This window comes from Pseudomyrmex gracilis, unplaced genomic scaffold (assembly GCF_002006095.1).
Source record: "Pseudomyrmex gracilis isolate BER0280 unplaced genomic scaffold, ASM200609v1 scaffold_579, whole genome shotgun sequence".
NCBI classification, from domain to species: Eukaryota; Metazoa; Arthropoda; class Insecta; order Hymenoptera; family Formicidae; genus Pseudomyrmex; species Pseudomyrmex gracilis.
Window position 1 is genome coordinate 6,160 of NW_018021163.1, and position 22,554 is coordinate 28,713.

The 22,554-nt window shown below is 33.9% G+C and overlaps 1 protein-coding gene and 1 non-coding gene across 2 annotated transcripts in view; both read left to right on the forward strand.

The window, feature by feature from the left end:
• LOC109861106 (DNA-directed RNA polymerase II subunit RPB7) overlaps nucleotides 1-19,700 on the forward strand; it is a 24,915-nt gene extending 5,215 nt beyond the window's left edge. The window contains exons 4-7 of the mRNA XM_020440624.1: nucleotides 8,984-9,049; nucleotides 9,623-9,694; nucleotides 10,515-10,548; nucleotides 19,581-19,700. Coding sequence (XP_020296213.1) covers nucleotides 8,984-9,049; nucleotides 9,623-9,694; nucleotides 10,515-10,548; nucleotides 19,581-19,597 — 189 coding nt within the window. The 3' untranslated portion in view covers nucleotides 19,598-19,700. The remainder of the gene's footprint in view (nucleotides 1-8,983; nucleotides 9,050-9,622; nucleotides 9,695-10,514; nucleotides 10,549-19,580) is intronic.
• Nucleotides 19,701-21,402: 1,702 nt separating this feature from the next.
• On the forward strand, nucleotides 21,403-21,475 carry Trnas-gga. The gene has a single exon. It is a non-coding gene; the product is annotated as a tRNA-Ser (tRNA).
• The last annotated feature ends 1,079 nt before the right edge of the window (nucleotides 21,476-22,554 follow it).

A 22,554-nucleotide genomic window follows, 5' to 3' on the forward strand; every position in this document is an offset into this window, starting at 1 on the left:
TGATTTACTCAATAATTACTCCTTTATTATAAATAATAGAAAAAAATGGTTCAGGACTTTTCGACTCAGTTTTACTCCTTCTACCTGCCTACGAGAGATTGTACGGCAATTCTGGGACACCCTGTATATCATAAAAACACGAAAAACAGTGAAATTTTCTGCAATTGGAACATTGTATAAATGACGCCATGTCATATGAACATTTATTTTTCCGAATGTCTGGTGGAAAACAAATTTGATTTACAGTAGAAAATACACATCTTTCCGAAGTCAATTTTGAAGCGTATCATGCAAATCGAATCATGTTATTGAAAAGGTTTGATGACAATTGTGAATGTATTATAACAAATGAATTTTATTTTTTTTAAATAATAAACACAACAAAAAAATTGTAACTATCGAAACTATTAAAGATGTTGAAAATAATGTCAGAAAGTTTAACGCAACAATTAAATCTAATATCAGGAATCGTATCTCAACTTATTTGAATCAATATATAAATGACAATACTCCTTTGTCATATATTGAAAGGAATTTATTAACAAAATCCAGGGATGTTTCTGTTTTTAGTAAAAACAACCCTGACATTATCTTTACCCGTTCTGACAAAGGGAATTCTACTGTTGATGTCAATAAATCTGACCATTTAAAATCTATAGGAAATGTATTTCTAGACAAAAATACATATATAACAATTAACAAAGATCCAACTAAAACCATAGAAAACAATTTGAGATCCATATTGAACACATGGAAAGATCTAGGTTTTATTGATGACAATACTAAAACCTGGTTGAGAGCAAGTGATTCCTTACTACCCAAAGCATATGGAATTCCAAAAATCCCTAAAATTAACTATCTTTGTAGAATTATTGTTTCAACTATTGATAATCCACTACATAAGTTCTCATTATACCTACACAGAATTCTTCATAAGAGTATCTCTAATTCTTCTTTTTTTGTCAAGGATTGTTTTGAATTACATAATATTTTAACAGGACTCAAGTTAGAAAGTGACTTTGTACTGGCCTCTTTAGATGTTGTATCATTATTTACGAATGTGCCTATGGAATTAGTTTGTGACAGTATATCTAAAAGGTGGAAACATATTAAAATACACACAAAAATTAATTAACATGAATTCATTAAAGCCATATAGTTTGTAATGTCATCAACATACTTCACTTTCAACAATGTTATTTATAAACAAATCTTCGATGTACCCATGGGGTCTCCACTTTCCCCTATCATTGCTGACTTAACCATGCAGGACATTGAAATCAAAGCTCTTGACCGAATCAATTATCCTATATCTATTTAGTTTAGATATGTTGATGATATTCTATTGGCGTTACCAAATGATAAAATAAATGAAACAATTTCTATATTGAATTCTTTTCACCAGAGGTTTCAATTTACATATGAAATACAGACAAGTAGTGGTATTGGTTTTCTCGACTTACGTATCAACCTGATTAACAACGTTGTTCTTTGTGACTGGTATCATAAACCAACATTCTCAGGTAGGTACCTTAATTATTTATCACAGAATCCACTTTCACACAAAATAGGTACAATATACTCCTTAGTAGATCGAGCTATTTTATTATCTGAACCAATATATCACCAGAAAAATCTGATTGAATGTATCAATATATTAATCAATAACAATTATCTTATACAATTCATTTTTAAAATTATCAAGAGAAGACTTGTATCACTATTTTCTCACAAACTCAACAATACATGCGAGATCCGTGAAAATGATATTTTAGAGAATGACAAATCAATTCATTATTTTGTGGTTCCATATGTACATTCAAACATCTTAAACAATAAATTTCTTAACATACATAACAAGCAAATTAGACTAGCATATAGAAGTCTGTCACAATTAAATAAATATATTAAAGCACATAAAGATAATGCATTGACAAAAAGCAGAAAAAACGTTGTTTATAACATCCCATATTTGAATTGCAGTGCTAATTATGTTGGCCAAACTAAAAGGCAATTAAAAACTATAATTAAACTAGACTTAATGAACATCAATATTCTATCTAATCTAAACAACTCAAATCTGTTATCTTTGAACATTGCATTAATACTGAGCATTCTCTTGATATTGATTCTTCTACTATTCTTGACCATGAACCTAATTATTTTATAGTGAAGATATGAGGATGTCATCTCAGGCTCTTTTCAAATTTACAGTTGAATTGGAATAACGGCAATATTGAGCCAGTGCAGGATGTTGTGCAATAAATAAATGTACTACAAAGTAGTTTTTAACAAAACGTATCGATTAAGTATCGATTTTACGTTCTAGCAAGTAAGACTTGTATTTGATACTGATTATTATCTTTTTTTTTTTTTTTATTGTTTGATATGGGACTACCACTTTTGTAAACATTAGTATTTAAGATGCAATTGATAAGGGTTTAAAATATAGCCGAAACGTTTTGTTAAAAACTACTTTGTAGTACATTTATTTTAAACGATTGACTTCTGAAATGTTAAGTTGAAGCCTAATAACATAAATGTTATGCAAGATACTGAATTGTTAGATGATTCTTATCTTTCAATTTTGAATAAAATCAGTTAGTTCAATTTCTCATAGATGGAACTAATTATAGGAATTATAATGTAAGCCAGAATTTGAATTTCCTCTGTTACGCAAATTCTCTGACACAAACAATATCTCGGTGTACTGAATGTAAATATAGAAGAGATTCAAATTCAAGGTACGTTGATGAATTGTAATACATTTTCTTTTGTTTTATTTGCAATTTTCCAAAGTGAAATATGAACTATCACTTGTATAATTTAATTAGCGATTCACTGATGATGACTGAAATAAACTAGTCGAAACGTCTGGACAATCCATTACACGAATTTGTTTACTGCATACTTATTTGTCCTGCAATTGGTTCCCACAGCCCCATATTCTTACTAAACTTGATTATTTTTTAAAATTTGTATTTAAAATTCAACACATTCGAATAGTGTTTGAGAAATATATTTTTAAGAATTTTCAGTGATATATTCAAAACTTTATATTATATATTTCTTATATATAATTTTAAATACACATTAAATAAAATACAAAAATATATAACAATGTAAAATACATTCAAAAAAAAGTTACTGATCGCAGGATTCGAATCTGCATGCCTTGAGTTACGATGCAAGCACCTAACTCACTGAGCCACTTGAAGCCGCTTGCAAATAGACTTAACGGAACGACTTTTCCGGTGCATCAACAAAGCTGTGTTTTTTCAAAATTAAAAACTTGAAAACTAAGGCCTATTGGAACAAACGACCAAACACGGAACAACTTTTTTGACATATAAAACCACCAAAAAAATTGGCATCTAATTTCACGATAACCACTTCTAGTGCTCCCCTTGTTAGATTGATGATATTAGCATCTAGGAAAATATACTAAGTTTCATGTATTTTTTGTGAACATAAGAGTATCTGTGTATAAAAGCACATGGAGTTAATAAAGCACATTTATAAAATATATCGGACTTTTTCTTGATTTAACAATAAAACTCAGGTTATTACACAATAGAATCAAAACAACGTATTCAAACATTGTTATAAGTTTGATTGGAGCTGTTGAATCATGCTTTAATTTTGTGCTTTTTACAGTACATCATATTCCAAACAAAGTTTCCGATATATTTTACATGTATACGTTATGGCCAAAGCCCGAAGCACGGCAGTCCTTGGATTGACTAGTCATTCAAGTCAATGCGCGGAACGACCAAGCGTCTTGGTCAAAGTCCGAAATAGTTTCTTTTAGCGTACTTTTCAATGTACGCTACTATCGCAGTGACATGTTTAGAGTGGGTTAGATTTTTACGGGAAGGAGATGCAGAGAGAGAGGCTCCGCTCCTCTCCTGCCCACACGTGTATGATAGTATATGATACGAACGAAATATTTTATACGTCTTAAACGTATTCAAGCTTTGACCAAGACGCTTGGTTCTTCCACGCATTGACCAATTAATCTTAAAAACGTTTGTGTTTCGGGCTTTGACCATAACAATATGTTTTAAGTGTACTTTGTCAAAAAAAAACATCTTAAATATATAAAATATTTAATTTACATATATACAGTGATTTTTTAAAAACTTTTTAGCTAATTATCTTGAAAAGTGTGAAAGATACAAAAAAAGCTAAAACACTCAATCATTTTCCATGATTTTGAGGACAAAAGAGAACGGCATTATCAAGTTTTTATTTAGAGAGCGTTTTCAAGGTTATTTGAAGGAAGTTAACTTTGTTTTTTTTTAATAGAAACCTATATTTTTTACGGGACCTTTTTCTACGCAAAAAAATAAGCACCTTTTGTAAGAAACATTTTTTTATTTGAGCACTATTTTTAAAGATATTTAAAAAAATAACAAAGCATATACAGTAATGCACGCTATCTCCATTTCCTGGAACTGCTTCGAGCGAGTGAGCATCCATCGCTTGAAGCAGTTCTAGGAATTATCGAGACGTAACTTAGCTATTTATATTTCGTTAAAGTATGAATATTAAAATTTTTTCAACAGCCCTAGTGAGGTGTTATAATTTTGGCATAACCAGTAGGAACCTGAGGAAATTCCTCAATATCAAAATTAATTAAAATTTTTGTTCTATAATTTTGTTTTTTTTTATTCTATAATTATGAAATTATTCAGGAAATGTTTACAAAAACGGACCCAGCCTCGATGACCTTGGCTTTGACATATATTATCAAGGACATGTCTCTGACAAGGGGAGACTACGACGATGGAACAATCGATTTGGACGAAACTTATAGGATCGATAGATGATTATGTGGAGTATTGCAGGGTAATAAGACGCACTACTCAAGCATTCGCGAGAAAATCGAATTTGAAAATTTTGATGTACCTTATGAGGATATTAAATAGGCTGTTTAATCGAAGAGCGCGTAGCGTAGCGGTAGCGTACTAGGTTAGTAGTGTCGACGCTGCTGGTTCGAGTCTCGATATATATATATACTTTTTTTCAAATGTTACAATATAATCTAAATGTAAGTATTACGTTTTTTATTTATTTATTGCATGTTATAAAAAAGTGCATTTTTTGCATAAAAAATCCGTGATGTAAAAAATACGGTAAAAATAATTAGATTGTTACTAATTTGCGTTCTGTTTGTAAAAAACGGATAAATAATTGTACGCAACATGTAAAACTATATGCAACATGTTTTAAAGCACACACATTTCTTTGTAATATTTGTTGAACGTTATACCTTTGAAAGAAAATATTATATCCTTGTAAAGTAGAAAACAGACAATAAGTAAACACGAGAAAATTTCCGTTACATTGTGAGAAACAAGATTTCATCCATTTGACTAGTAACAGCGAAAGTAGACAGAAAAGAAGAAAAGTGTGCAGTGCTAATTAAATTGGAAGATACATTAAAATGGAAGATCATTTTCGAAAAGTAATTGTTCCAGATAAACAATGGCATCTTTTAGCAGTAATTTTGACTNGTCACTGTGAATTGATGTACTATCACATTCATTCGATGAAGAACCAGGTACATCTTCTATTTTTTATGCAAAAAATACACTTTTATAACATGCAATAAATAAATAAAAAACGTAATATTTACATTTAGATTATATTGTAACATTTGAAAAAAAGTATATATATATATCGAGACTCGAGCAGCGTCGACACTACTAACCTAGTACGCTACCGCTACGCTACGCGCTCTTCGATTAAACAGCCTATTTAATATCCTCATAAGGTACATCAAAATTTTCAAATTCGATTTTCTCGCGAATGCTTGAGTAGTGCGTCTTATTACCCTGCAATACTCCACATAATCATCTATCGATCTTAAATTTCGTCCAAATTGATTGTTCCATCGACGTAGTCTCCCTTTGTTAGTTAGTTTAAAAAAAAAAAAAACAATTTTATTCACTTTTTATTGTTATAATATTCTTTCTTACAATTTTCACTTACACTTAAAACTCGCAAAGTCTTTCTCAAAACAGCGTTAAGTCTTTTAAATTACGCTGGCTGAAAATTAGCGTTAACAACATTATCAGACCATCTTCGATATATGTATGAGTATTGCGAGACTAACTCCAAGTGCCTCGGTGGCCTAACAGGGAAGGCGATGGCACGGAAAGCCGGAGATTCCAGGTTCGACTCCTGGCCGAGGAGTTTTTTTCGCAATATTTTAAAAATTAGTTAGGGGGGTATCCGGGGTTTTTCATATGAGATGCAAATCCAGCATCCCGTATGATTTTAAGAATTGAGATTTCAATTCAAAAAATACTTGTAAAAATTTACAAGTAGAATTCGTTACATTTATATATATATATATATATGTACACGCATAGTTTCCGCACAAACATCCTGCGAATGGCTCGTATCGGCCTTATTTGATTCCTGTTGACAATTTCACGAGCGTTAAGTCTTTTTAATAATTATATGTTTCGTGCTCGTGTTATATTTCAATAAGAAGGAAGGGAGAAGACAATAATGAGCTGTACACCTGATGTATGGGAAAAAGTTTTCTTTATTCAGAGATTTGACGAACGTTTCGATTCACTACGGAATCTTCTTCAGTGTTTATGCACACTATTGCAAAGAAAAAGGCTGTTTTTCTTTTAGGAAACACAAATCGACACAGATTAACACACTCGAGTACAGTTTGCCACAGTAAATGGAACGCGATATATACAGTGTGTGTGGGAACAGTACAAACTTGTACTATACGTAACTTAACCTTACAAAATTTTTCAAAATTTTCAAACGGTGTGTTCTCAACTTTTACAAATGTACATATATTTATAAGGTAACTCCGGGATATGAGCCGCGCTGGGTTTTATGCCGCATAGAGCAGAAAAAATAGAAGAAGTGAGAATAATGTACGTACAATTACTTTGTTACGTGCCTTTATGTTATATTAGTATATTGATTTTATTTGTTTATTGTTACAATTACCGAAAATATCGTCAGTTTAGTCAATTTGTCAACGTGATAAGTAACGCAATCATATTTTAAGGATATATAAAATGATTACCACAAGATTTATAAAACGTTTAGCGGTTATTTTGCAATATATATGTAGGAGGGTTATAAAGGATAAAGTATAGCAAATTACAACGTAGTTCTTGTATTCTTTATTTAGCTAGCTGTCTTAAGGCCTCCGCACAAACTCTTTCGTAACACATAACGTTACGTTAAGTACTAGTTTGTGCGTTGAATGAAGTTCAAGTTTACGTACGAATCTAAGTTCACGGCCAACTTAACGTAACGCGTTACGAAAGAGTTTGTGCGGAGGTCCTTACATATTCTACCAGTTTGGAATATTTGGCAATTTTATCATGTGGGATATATGTCCCGTGCTGTAGCGCTTGCGTCTGCGCGGGCATGCGCAGTACTAAAATTTATCCAGCGAGCTAACTTTAGTATTCACCTCATGTATTTTAGCAACTCTTGTCTAGTATTTATTACTAATACATACTCTTAATGCATAATATTAATGTATCTTACACAAGTAAATATTGAAAGATGTTATTGGAAGACAAAAGTGTTGTAGTTTAAGATTTTTATATGACTTGTATTCCCATCCATACATGGCCAAATAACCCACCCCTATGGGATATGTGGTAAAAATGCAAGGTTTTTTAAAGATGTTTTAAGATATAAGGAATAAAGATTTTGTATTTGTAATTATTTTTATAGCACAAGACAGTATAGAGGTTTATTGATATAGTTAATTTGTCTTTGACATTGTAAATACTACTTGATAAATTAAGGTTTCGATAGGTTCGGATCATATACATCATCTGCGCTATCCACTTAAAAACGAGGGAAATGGTTATTTTGAAAAATGTTTCAGACAAAAGTTGTTGGAGAACAAGTAATGCATTACATTGGCATATGCGATTGACCTTAAGTGGCATCGCGAAGGTCATGTCAAGGTCAACTTGAATTTTTTAAATAGGAACTCATAATTTTTATTGCATATTCTTGTAGCTGACATCAAGGCATTTTCGAAACACTGCTTACAAACCTTTTTTAGTTGAGATCTTCCTAAGTAATGAGACTTCAAAATTTAAGTACCGCCGGCGTTAATATTACCCAAGATATACTGCGTGGAGATCGCACGGTTGGATTTATATTTCTTTGAGGTGCTCGATTAAAACGAGTTTCCTTGCCTAATTATGAAGAATTTTCGAATTTTACGTTTTTTTAAAAATAAGAAGGAAAGCGCATTATTTTATCAAGCTCTTTCGATTGATTCCTTATTGTATTGACAAAATAAAACAGTTTTTTAAAAACTCGGATTAAAATAACCAAAATTGGGAAAAGGTATTAAACTGCACAATTATCAGCTGTTATTATCTGCATGTACAATGTTAGAAATACAAATTTTAATTGATGCAAACTTTTGTTTCATTATTATAACATACCCTTTATTGACAAAAGAGGGGCGATACTGTTTGCGCCTTTAGCATTGTACCGCATCTGAGTGCGCAAATTTCAAGCGATCTGGTTCGGTATTTTTGAATGCTTACAACTCAAAATTATTATAGCCTCGACATTTTGGTAGTAGGAATTTTATCTTAAAATGATCTCGAGAATTTGCTGGTAAAGGAAATACAATAGTTGCGGGACACCAATGCATATATACCCATACGTACATACACAGAGTGCACGAATCTTGACCGCTTCGTAACGTAGTTTTGTTGATATTGTTTATATTTTTTACTGTATTTTGTTTTTCTTTATTATATATTTTAGTACAAACATATACATTTATTTTATTTTAAATACAAACAGTAAGCGAAACATTTCATGCTTTCTTATTTTTAATAGTTCTTGTGATGCTGATATCGCTATTGTTAATTTGGACTTAATGGAGATATCGATGAGTCTTAAAATAATTTAGTGTATATAAGATAATATAATAAATTACTAAATTTCTGTGTAGTCAATCCCTGAAGACATGCAGTTTTGCCCAAATGTAAATCCAGCTTGTTACAAGTCAAAAGAAGAAGTAAGATGTTTACAAAATAAAATATACATTATGAGAAAACAATAGTTATATACAGAGTGTCCCAGAATTGGTTTAACATCGCTCGTAGGCAGGTAAAAGGAATAAAACTGAGGTGAAAAGTCCTATACCATTTTGCTAGATTTGCAATAGTTACTGAGATTTTAATTAACAAAGATCCGCAAATAAGCATGCATCGGNCTGTCTTACGCGCGTAAGACTGCCCGCCGCGCTTCGCGCGCTAACGGTGTTACCCATAGCGACATATGGGAGGAGCTNATATAACAGCATATACTATAACATATACATATTAAAATGTAATTGTGTGAAGCGCGCTGGGCTGTCCTACGCGCGTAAGACAGCCCGATGAACGCTTATTTGCGGATCTTTGTTAATTAAAATCTCGGTAACTATTGCGAATCTAGCAAAATGGTATAGGACTTTTCACCTCAGTTTTATTCCTTCTACCTGTCTACGAGAGATGTTAAACCAATTCTGGGACACCCTGTATATATAAATTTTATTTATATTTACTTTAATAAACACATCTTAATATATAAATGTAAATATTTATAGGATGTTGTAATCCAGGCTGATGATGAAATCCGATTGAAGATAGTGGGTACTAGAGTTGATGCCAATGGAATTGTTAGTATCGTATCTTTAAAGTGAGAATGTGAAATTCATTACTTTAAAGCAGAATATTGAGGCAAATGCGAGCCGAAATACAAGATGTACAGTAGGGAGCACCATATCGTGCGGCTCCAGGGGAAGTATCTTTCGGAAATTTCTCCTTTGACTGCTTCTACTATCGCGCGTCGTTCTCCTTCGATCTCGGGCTGCTGGCAGAGATCGAAGGAGAGCAGCGCGCAGTAATAGGAGCAGCTAGAAAAAAGATTTCCGAGAAATATTTCCCCTGGAGCCGCACGATATGGTGCTCCCTACTGTACATGTGTATGATTTATCGAATATAAAAAAAACTACAACCGTTTTGATCTTATCCTCTCTTTTATAAACTAGTAAACCCTAGTATGTAAAAACAAGAAATTTACTATTTGTACATTTAATGTAAAGTAGTTTCGGTGTTCTCTAGTGTTGCTAGGGAGTAATAAAATTATACTTTGCATTATGGGTACACTATGGTCATCCTGCTAAGTTTTATTTCAATTAGTTTTGGTAATATCCATTATTTATTTGTTAATTTTTGAAATATTTTGCATATGCTGGAAATTTCTTACGTTTGTATACTGTAGTTTGTACACTGAAGAAGATCTAAATAAAGAAGTCGATTTGTAGTTTTTTTTTAATATTTACTAAATCACATATAGTGTAATCACATATCTTATGGTGTAGCTCGCATTTGCTTCAATTATTTTATCTTTTCATAGGCTTATTTAATTATTACATTATTGCATTACCCTGTACTTTTTTCATTTTACATTCTTGTATTATTTACTTCTTTTTTCAGTTTGCTATTGGAACGTTGATGGATGATTATCTAGGCAAGTGCATACTTTTAATATGTTGTTTATGATTTTTGTTATATACAGAGTGTCTAGTAACAGCTGTAATACCGTTTGTGAACAGTAAAAGAGGTTATTCTGAATCAAAAAGTCTTACTATTTTGCGAAATTCACAAAATAGTAACAATTTAATTAAAAATCCGCAAAGAAGCATTTATCCGTGTGCAAGGGCTTAGCGTTTCATACACTTACAGTTGCTACGCGCGCGGCGACAATAGAAGAAGTAAATATAACAGCATATAATATATTAAATATTGAGTCATTAAGATTGCGTTTAGGCACGCTATCTGCGCTGTCGCCATTATTCTATCTTTATTACTTATTAAATGTTAAAAAAGATAGAAATAAAGATAAAATAACACAATAGCGCTACTAGTGCGCCCTCCAAACGCAACCTAACAAGGGAAGGTCGCGACGGTGTATCAATCGATTTGGACGAAATTTATAGGATCGATAGATGACTGTGTGGAATATTGCAGGGTAAAGTAATAAGACGCACTACTCAAGCATTCGCGAGAAAATCGAATTTCGAGTTACTTTATAAGGATATTAAATTTAGATTAGATCGTTTAATCGAAGAGCGCGTAGCGTGGCGGTAGCGTACTAGGTTAGTAGTGTCGACGCTGCTGGTTCGAGTCTCGATATACTTTTTTTTTTTCAAAATTCTACGGTATAATCTAAATGTAAGTAATACGTTTTTTATTTATAAAAAAATAAATAATAAATAAATGTACACATTAATAAATAATTGTACACAACATGTAAAAATATACGCAACATGTTTTATTTATTGGAACTAGATAGGACAATACATAATGCAGGATGATATTTATCATAAAAACAAGTGAAACAATAATTTTCACGACAGTGTGTACATTGTATGAACACTGCAGTTTTACATTCACATGGTTTTTTAAAAATATCTATTGAAAAACATACTTCGTGGACATTCATAAATATCTCTCTCGATTAAACGATCTATTTAATATTATAAAGTAACTCAAAATTCGATTTTCTCGCGAATGCTTGAGTAGTGCGTCTTATTACTTTACCCTGCAATATTCCACATAGTCATCTATCGATCCTATAAATTTCGTCCAAATCGATTGATACACCTCCCCTTGTAAGTACAATACAAACTTGACACAGGAACGCGTGTGTGTGCGACTTCTTTTGTGTGTGTGTGTGTGTGTGTGTGTGCGTGCGTGCGTGCGTGCGTGCGTGCGTGCGTGCGTGCGTGCGTGCGCGCGTGCGTGCGTGCGTACGTGCGTGTGTGTGTGTGAGAGTGAGTGAGTGAGTGAGTGAGTGAGTGAGTGAGTGAGTGAGTGAGTAGTAGCAGAGAGAAGAATGAGAGCAGCTAGGTCCATAAGAGTTTTTACGATCGCTTGTCGTGGACACGATTCTATTCCGTGCTGAGATCACCGATGTAGTAGGGATACGCACCCAAGCAAAAAACTCTTACGAGCGCACACAGATGGTAATTCTCGCTTATATGCATATCCCCATCACGTCGGTGATCTCAGCACGAAATAGAACTATGTCCACGAAAAGCAATTGTAAAAACTCTTATGGGCTTGGCCGGCAGAGTTGCTTGGCCGGCAAACTCTGATCGGCTAGCACCGAGAACACCGAGGAGATATGCGTGCCTCCACCACCTTTTCATTAAGTATTTTCATTAAGTACTTTTTACCTTATGAGAGTTGAATATTAGAGTATCGCCTTTTTCTACGAAGATGATTTCGATTAAAACGAATTTTGTGAATTCATGATGCAGAGAATTGACAAAGAACCTAACTTCTTATTTAACAGTTTTTTTTTTTTTTGGATAAAGCAACATTCACAAAATGAATGATAACGCCAATACATAATGCTAATATCGGCAATACTCTAATATTCAACTTTCATAAGTCAAAAAGTACTTAATGAAAATAAACTTTATTATAGTGTTTTAGAAAACTCTTGAGTTAGGCTATAAGAATCTGCAATAAAAAAAATAGAGTTTTATTTTACAAAATTGATGTGACCTTGACAATGCAACCCAAGGTCAAATCAATGGTATCATCTTATGTCCCTCTTAGTCATTAAACTTTGATTTGAAATATTTGTTGATTTAACGCAGTGTTTTTGAAATATTTTAGTGAAAGTTTTACAATGGGACATTCTGTATATATATTTTGTACGTACACTCTCTAAACGGTCTATTTTTAATTTATTAATTTGATACATTTCTTAAATTTTCAATAAAAGTAAAAACTGCTTATACAATTTGAACATAAAAAAAAAAGAATCTTCACAGTTGCATATAATTTCCTATTCTTTATTCTTTATGTCTATTTAGCTTAATTATTGAAAATTTTGTAATAATATTTATGTGTGCCAATGCTACTTAATTTGATCGGAAATTTATTCGTCGAGGAGATATTTTAATTAACGAATAAATTCGTAAAATTTATTCGCGAATAAACAAATAATCGATTTTATTTGCAAAAACTTATTCGTTAGGTTAGGTTAGGTACGAATAAATCTGTACCGTTATTCGTTATTCGCAAGTAATTTTTACGAATTTATTTGTAATTTATTCGTTATTTTAAATAAAATTTGCCCAACTCTGCTCTATCTGCTCACGAACGATTGTTGGCTATTACCGGACATTGTGTGTGTGAAGTTGGCCCAGCACTTTTTGAATTTCGTATTTTTATTAAACAAAAAACCAGAGAGCCTGTGGTCCAGGTTGAAAGTGGACGTTTAAATGTGACAAAACGCTGTGTATTCCGAACGTTTGGATCAATTTTTATTGGTGATCATCTTCAGCACTATTTACATTGTAAATAATAATTCGTATTTGTAATTATTGTGCCGTATGTGTAACGTTTGTGCCGATTTGTGCCGCTAACCACAGCTCAATAATTTAAACCATTTTTCAGAAAAGTAAGAAAAACTAAATTTTTGCTAACCTTGCACTTTTCGAATTTTGAAGTTTTATTGATTGTGTTAGAGTTGTCACTTTGTGCCGCTAAGCTCAATATATTAAACCATTTTCGAGAAAATTAAAAAAATTTTTTTACTAGCCTTGCACTTTGTCGCAATCAAGCTCATTTTTTTTAACACACTCAAGGGCGGAACTAGTAAAAAAATTTTTTTTTATTTTCTCGAATATGGTTTAATATATTCAGCTGCATTTTGCGGCACAAAGTGGCAAAAGACAGCACAATCGATAAAAATTCAAAATATAAAAAGGGATTAGTAAAAATTTAGTTTCTCTTAATATTTTGTGTTTAAAAAAGGGGCAGCACGAGTGTTCGAGGTGTTCACTCGCAAAACTAGGTGCGAGTTTCATGAACAAAGCTGAATGTTTTCTATCGTTGCTAAGCAAAATAACAGTATCGTTATCGTTTGTCAAGAAGCTTCAAAAAAGACGTTCTTGATTTCTAGTTGTTTGAAACGTTTCAAAGAATTTGTTTTTTATTCCGCAGAAGGCTCTTGTCTTCTTCGAAAGCCTGCAAATAGTGAGCTAGCCCATAGAATCTTTCACCGAAACTTGAGACGTGCCAAGCACGGTATCATAAAGCTTCTGATGAGACGTGCAAGGTTACTACTCTTACCTGTTCAGTTCCTTTGACTTGCATGGACCTAAACTTTTTTAAAGGGGACGCTCATCACGGTTCACACCTTTCTCACAAGTAAATGTTTTGTTTACCCGTTTCTAAAACTTCTAATTTTATTTTCAGAATATAAAGCAAAATAAAACTGTCAAATTCTCTATCATAACATATTCTCAAACTTTTTGGTCCTTCGAGCCGGATAGAGAGAAACGCTTAAAAAGACTCGAAAATTGAATCATGAGACATGAACACGTGGAGCGTAGAGTTGACCAAAAATTCTCAAAGTCTCGACATATCCAAGGCCTTTGACAATCTAATTGGTACCGGAACGATCACTCGGCATCGTGGAAATTCGACTGCACGCTGTAAACAAACTATGGAAGGAGTTTAACATTAATCATAAGGCCATTACTTTAGCTTTGTCGATTCTTGACGATTTCTATGAGATAAGACAACACCCTTACTTTTCTTTTCTATTAAAGATGTCTACACAAGCACAAGAGAATGCTATTTGGAAATTGCCGCCAAAATGACATCTCTTTTGGAAAATTTTCGAAACGGTTTGAACACACCGTTATCACAACATTCAGAGTCTCAACCGCAAACACATCGCATTATCATGGACCGCGATTACCACGGATTGATTTACCTAAGTTTAACGGAACTTTGTCTGATTGGTTGCCTTTTAGAGACTTATTTTCATCGTTAGTTACTTTCTAATGCCAGTATTTCTCCTGTTGAGAAACTTCAATATCTCAAGACTAGTCTTGTTGGTCCCGCTTCCCACCTTTTAAAGAACACCGCTCTTACTGCTGAAAATTTTTAAAAGGCATGGGATTCCTTTTCAGCTTTTTATGAAAATGATCGACTTTTAATCCATTCAGCTTTGCAATCCTTGTTTTCGATTTAAAAAATGACAAAAGAATCAGCTGCCGAAATGGAACAACTTTATACTTCTATCATGCAAGTCTACCATACGTTTGAAACATTGCATCGTCCGGTCCATTCCTGGGATGACATACTTGTTTTCATGATGATCCAACGGTTAGACCCGGAATCTATTAAAGTCTGGGAACAACATCTTGGATCATCTAAAAAACCTCCTACTTAGGAGCAATTTTGAGAGTTTTTAATGACACGTATGTTATCCCTTCAAGCGTTTGAAAAATCTCTTTCTAAGACTTTTTCCCAGTCTCGTAATCAAGCCGCAAGATCTTTCTCAATAAACGCGAAGTTGAAAAGTCTGAAAAATCTTGCCTACTTTGTAAAGAAGAGCATTATATCGCTCGATGCCCCAAATATCAACAAAAGAGTACCAAACAACGCTTGGACTTTGTCTCTACAAAAGGACTTTGCTATAACTGCCTCGGACATCACCGAGCCTTAAATTGTCAGTCAACGAAACGCTGCGTTAAATGTGGTAAACGCCATCATTCGAGTTTACACAAAACTCCAACCTCAGATGAAGCTAAAACGTCTTCAGAGGCACAGTCACGACCATCTTTAGAAAGATCTAAGGTCGTTCATCACATTCAGCCTGGAAGCTTTGATTCAAGTTCAGTCGTGCTCTTAGCTACTGCCAAGGTCAACGTTGTAGATCAACATGAAAGAGTTCTTCCAGCGCGTGCTCTTTTAGATCAAGGTTCTGAAGTGTCCTTAGTGACAGAAAAATTGGTTCAGCAGCTTCAAATTTCTCGGAAAGCTTCTTACCTTCGTTTATTCGGAGTCGAAAGACAGTTCAGGAAAAACGAGAGGTGTTGTAATGCTTTCGTTGAAGCCTCACTTTGACTCTTCTTCAGAGATCTTAATCACCGCATATATTCTTCCTAAATTGACTGCCTCCCTTTTACAGCTTTAGCTTCGTGGCTTCATTTGCAAAATCTTTCTCTCGCAGACTTTTCCAAACCAGGAAATATTGATATCATTATTGGTGCAGAGATATATGAACATCTTTTGGAGGGTTCTATCATTACAGGACCTTTAGATGCTCTAATGGCTCAATTAACAAAACTAGGTTGGATTGTCTCAGGTCCCACCAATGTTGCTCCCGCCAACCGAGATATCTCAGATTTATCACTGCTCATCTGATCATGACCTTTATGAATTAATGGAACGGTTTTGGCACCAAGAAGAAATCTCTCTTTCTCAGGGCGCAACAATGTCTCCTATTGAAAAGGATTGCGAAGAACACTTTGCTTCTACTCACTCTCGCGATCCTACCGAGAGATACATAGTTCGTCTTTTCTTTAGATTACCACCTGATCAATTAGGCAATTCAAAGCCTTCTGCAATGCGCATGTTAAGTCATCTCCAACGGAAATTTCAAAAGGATCAAACGTATTATCAAGCTTATTCCGCTTTTCTTTTTGAATATGAAAACCTTCAACACATGATCAGAGTTCCTACCGAGGAGTTCGAACCGAAGCAGAGTTTTTATCTTCCCCATTACGGTGTCATTCGAGAAAGTAGTACCACAACTAAACTACGAGTCGTTTTTAACGTGTCTTGTGCTGTAGTTGACGGGTTAACACTAAATGAAAGTTTGCATACTGGTCCAAAACTTCAAACCGATATTTTTGAAGTCCTTATTCAGTTTCGCCAATATCAGTACACCTACTCGTGCAACGTGAAGAAAATGTACAGACAAATTCAAGTTCATCCCGACGATCAAAAATTTCAACACATCTTATGGCTAGATAATCAGAAACTCATTTCGTTCAAGCTATCTACAGTTACTTATGGCCTTGCATGTGCGCCTTATCTAGTTCTCAAGACCGTTCTTCAGTTAATCGAAGGTCATAATTTTCCTTTAGCAACTGAAATAATTAAGAAAGCTCAGTACGTCGACGATGTTTATGGAGGAGCTGATACGATCGAGAGAACACGAGAACAAGCTCTACAAGTCTATCAACTTTGCATGGCGGGCGGCTTTCCCTTAAGAAAATGGACGAGTAACCACTCTTCAGTGCTCGATTATATCGAAAACTCATATCACAATCCTGTAAATTCAGTGTCTATTCATGATAACATCATCCACGCGCTAGGATTATCATGGAATACCACTTCAGACACTCTTCAATTTAATTTAAGTAAATCTCCATCTACCCATACAATAAAACGCATCGTATTGTCTCACATTGTGCAATATTTCGATCCTCTCGGGCTTCTTTCTCCAATTATCATCAAGGCTAAAGTTTTCTTACAAGAATTATGGGCGATTAAATTATGTTGGGACGAAGTGTTACCTTGTTCTCAATTGCAAACTTGGCAAGAAATACTTCAATCAATTGTTGATGTTGAGATTATTGAAATCCCAAGGTGGATGGATACAACCTTCTTGAAAATACATGGATTCTGCGACGCTTCTCAATCAGCTTTGGCTGCTGTTATCTATGTGAAAACTATTTACCTGAACAACGAAATGAGCTCGTCCATCCTCTGCTCAAAAACAAAAGTCGCACCTTTAAAACGCATAACGATTCCTCGGCTTGAATTGTCAGCTGCCGTCATGCTTACGAAACTGACTTCTCTGGTTCTACGAGTTTTAAGCTTGCAAAATTCCGTGTGCTATCTTTGGACAGATTCTAAAATTGTTTTCACGTGGCTGAACAGTCACCCTTCTTGTTGGAAGGATTTCATCCAAAACCGTGTGTGCTTTATTCAAGAAACTTTGCCTTAAGCTCGGTGGATACACGTTTCCGGAAGAAACAACCCAGCTGATTGTGCCAGTAGAGGTTTGTCAGCTTCACAACTTTGTGATTTCCAACTCTGGTGGAAAGGTCCTGTTTGGCTATCAGAAGAACCTGCAAAATGGCAGAATCACATTCCAACTTCTGACTCGAATCAACAACTTTTAGAAGAACGCTTCCCTTTAAGCGCTACAACCTTACAATCGTCCAAATTTCAAGAGCGTATCTGGGATCTCATTTTGCGATATTCGTCCCTTAAACGACTTTTACGTATAACAGCCTTGTGCAAGAGAGTCATCCTATGCCTGAAACAGATTCCAAAAACTTCTTTCAGGTTTGCTATTAATCCCGCAGAAATTACGGAAGCTCAAAAATTCTGGATTCAAAAAATCCAACAAAATTACTTTGCCAACGAAATCAAATTACTTCTGGACAAGACGGATTTACCAAAGTCAAACCCCCTTATTCGACTATGTCCGTACATAGGTGATCAAGGTTTGCTACGTGTGAGAGGACGATTAGCCAACTCATCACTCGAACATTCTGCCAAACATTCTTATATCATTCCAAAACACTCCTCTTTCAGCACTTTGATCATCCAGGATGCACATGAACAAACTTTACATGGTTCCATTCAAGACACTGTGACCTACATCCGAAACACATACTGGATTCTAGGAGGCAGAGCTCCGGTTCGTTCATTCATCCTTAAATGCATTAAATGTGCTCGCTATCGCCGGACTCAAGCACAACAAATAATGGGACATTTGCCTGCTTCTCGAGTAAATCTCTCTCGTGCTTTTCTTCATTCTGGTTTAGACTATGCCGGTCCTTACACTTTTAAGTCCTGAGAAAGGCAGAAACGCTCGCTCATACAAATCTTGGATTGCTCTGTTCGTTTGTCTTAGCACTTCAGCCATTCATCTTGAAATCGTTACAGATTATTCTACTGATGCGTTTCTCGCCGCATTTAAACATTCTGAAAAATTGTTTAAAATATTGAGCTGCGGTTTGCAGCACAAATCGGTACAAACGTAACACAATACGGCATAATTATTAAAACTACGAAATTTAAAAAGCGCGGAGCCAACTTCACACACACCCGAACATTCTGTGTGTATATGTGTATATACAAGTCTGAAAAATTTTAACCGCGCCAAAGTGTGAAGATAAATTAGACTAATCTGAACTGAAGAGTCATTTTGCAAAATTCGCAGTACTTATTAAGTAATTAAATAAAACTTATGTGACGCGTGAGAAGCGATGGTCTGGACACTGTGGACATGTATGATTTTCAGTCGTGAAAATCACCTAATCGTAAGAAGCTATGTCACACGCCACTCGCTTGGTTGCTTTACTTCTTGCTGTTAGAATATTGCATGAAGTAAGTCATTTTTCTTTATATAACTTTTGTGTTTAGGTTGACTTAATTTATTCTCATACTTCGACTGTATCGAGTTTTCAGACACCCTGAATATTGACTCAATATTAATAGCTAACAATAGGCTCATTACACGCAAAAGCATGTCCTTGACATTCTTTAATAAGATAATTAACGGGTTTTTTATTAATTAATAAAGTCGTCACTTATTGCAAATTGTAAAGAACTTTTTGACTCAGTATGGCTCTTTCTTTCGCTATCTGCCTATGGCTATTATTGGATATTCTCTGTATGTATGTATATATGTATATACATATATATAATTTAATTTTTTTACAGGTCTTGTATGTAATTAATAAATCTGCAGTTGTTTCATCTAAACATTAATGTGTATGTGTGTGGGAATATATAACATTTATTCTACCGATGGAATTGATTTTATATTACAATCAGAGTACTTGCTTTAATATAATAAAGTTAAGAACAATTTTGACACAGTTTTGATATTTAATACATCAAATATTTTTGTTTAATTTCTGAAAAATATGCGCTATGGAACAGTATAATTAGTTATATATGTTTTCAAAAATTGTTAATATGACATTTTGCTGTTTCTTTTTCATTGACATGAGAAATAAAAGAATTTAATAATTATTATGTCATTATTATTTTATGTCTTAGGTTATTTGTATTTTTCATATAATTAATTGCGTTATAAACCAAGTTACTAATACTTTAATCTAAATTTACGAATATACAGCTCCAATGAAATGCAAAGCAAAATGAAGGCCTTCTGGAGCCAAAACACTGGTGTCAGGTGTATTGTGAAAATTTTTTTTTTTTTTACTGTTTAGTTATCACAAACGTTTCATTGAATGGATGTGGTCTTTCTCAATGTAATAAATAGAAATCTACAAAACGTAAATTACAAATGTGACGAAATTATTCATAATGTGTGTAAAGAGTTATATGAACTTAATAATTACTTACAAGATTCGAAATCGCAGATTTGAGATAAAAACAGGTCCTTAGTCAAAGTCAAGTGACATGTGCTGAAGTTCCGGAAAGTTTTTTTTACAAAAGATGTTACAAATTTAACAATTAAAACTGAAATTCATCTCGGGCTCTGTGAAGTCTTTAACTAATAAATGAATGATAAGTCGTTGAGAGCCGTTCGCTGGATGTTATGCGAGAAATATGTCTATATATATATATGTGCGTGTGTACACATATATAATCGAATTCACGTTTTTTACGTGAGTTTTTTGAATTGTAATTACAATTCTAATAATCATATAGGATGCTCAATTTGCATCTCGTATATGAAGAACCCCAAATATCCCCCCAAATTAATTTAAAATATTGCAAAATAAACTTCTCAGCCAGGAGTCGAACCTGGAATCTCCGGCTTTCCGGGTCATCGCCTTCCCTGTTAGGCTACCGAGGCACTTGGAGTTTGTCTCGCAATACTATGTACATCTCTTAAAGATGTTTTTGATACTGATAACGCTTCGTACGACAGCGTGAAATTTAACAATTAAAACTGAAATTCATCTCGGGGTCTGTGAAGTCTTTAAGGCAGTACTGGATACCGACTATAAAGACCTGTAAACCGACGTTTTTATAACATAAATTTCTTTATTTTTTAATTTTTTTATTTACTGCACAACATTAAAAGCGCTTCTACAGATGCAAATAAATATAAAACTATATAAAGCTTTTGAAACTGGGTATATAATGCTTTTTTGAACTTGTTTTTCATTCATAATGATAGTATATGATATCAAATACACATCATCACGAAATTAGGTTTCTCTCATCAATGAGATAGTCAAATCATAATTTGAACAGCTCATTCGATTTGTTTTTGTCGTATGTTGGGCGCTCTTTCTCTGAAAATACTTATATAAGCTTAGAAATAATTCTACATACATGAATATATGGTGAGGTTATAGGAGGAAACTGTATAAGAAAAAATTTGTGCCTAATTTTGACATTCCAAAGAACAAGCGCCAATTCTTAGCACTATTTACTTATTTCTGGAGAAGCATTTTGGATTTGATGCAGTAAATACGACACAGAATCTGATTTAAGAACGTCGGTTTACAGGTCGCTATAGTCGGTATCCAGTACCCTCTTAACTAATAAATGAATGATAAGTGCCTCGGTAGCCTAACAGGGAAGGCGACGGCCTGGAAAGCCGGAGATTCCAGGTTCGACTCCTGGCTGAGGAGTTTTTTTCGCAATATTTTAAATTAATTTGGGGAGATATTCGGGTTTCTTCATATACGAGATGCAAATTGAGCATCCTATATGATTATTAGAATTGTAATTACAATTCAAAAAACTCACATGAAAAACGTGAATTCGATTATATATGTGTACACACGCACATATATATATAGACATATTTCTCGTTTAACATCCAGTGAACGGCTCTCAACGACTTCTCATTCATTTATTAGTTAAAAAAAAAAAATGTTAAAAATTTTGTGAATGAGATATTGAGAAAAAAAAGTGTCGAAATTAAATGAAGTAAAGTAAATTGATAAAAGATGAAATAAAATAAAATGGTAGAAAATGATGTGAAATAAAATGTACACTCGAAGTCAAAAATTCGTTTCGTGGACGCGGGGGCTAGGGGTAAGTGGAACGGTATTCCCTAGCGGTAAATAGCGCCAACGGGCGCCGCCCTAACTAATTGTAGCAATCATTTGATCCATAACTGCGTTGTATCGATAATGTCAATGCTTTCTTTGTCTACTTGTGTCTCAAAACTTAAAATTATTGGCCTGTTTCACAAATGCATATATATGTGTGTGTGTGTGTGCGTGTGTGTATGCGTGCGTGCGTGTGTGTGTGCGTGTGTGTTTGTAATAAATTGAATCATTGCGTCTTCACAGTATAAAAATTTATATTGTAATTCAAAAGTGTGTGTGTGTGTGTGTATATATATATATACATATATATGCATATGTATATGTATATCTTTACAATTGTATGGAATTACCGATGTCATTATAATTATACATGTATATTAAAAACCCGGACATATATAGCATTATATTTTGTGTGCGTGCGTGCGTGCGTGTGTGATGCTGGATTTGCATCACATATATGAGAGATACCGTCTACTCCCTTAAGGGGATCCTAAACTGACGGTCGAACTCCGTCNATTTACCGACTGAGTTTACAGCTTTTGGCGTCAGATTGTAGTAATATTNGCTTAATATAAAAAGTTATGCAGTTTGTACGTAGAAAACCAACTGCGTCCCGTTTTCGGAACAACATAAAGAACAATATAGAGCTCTCA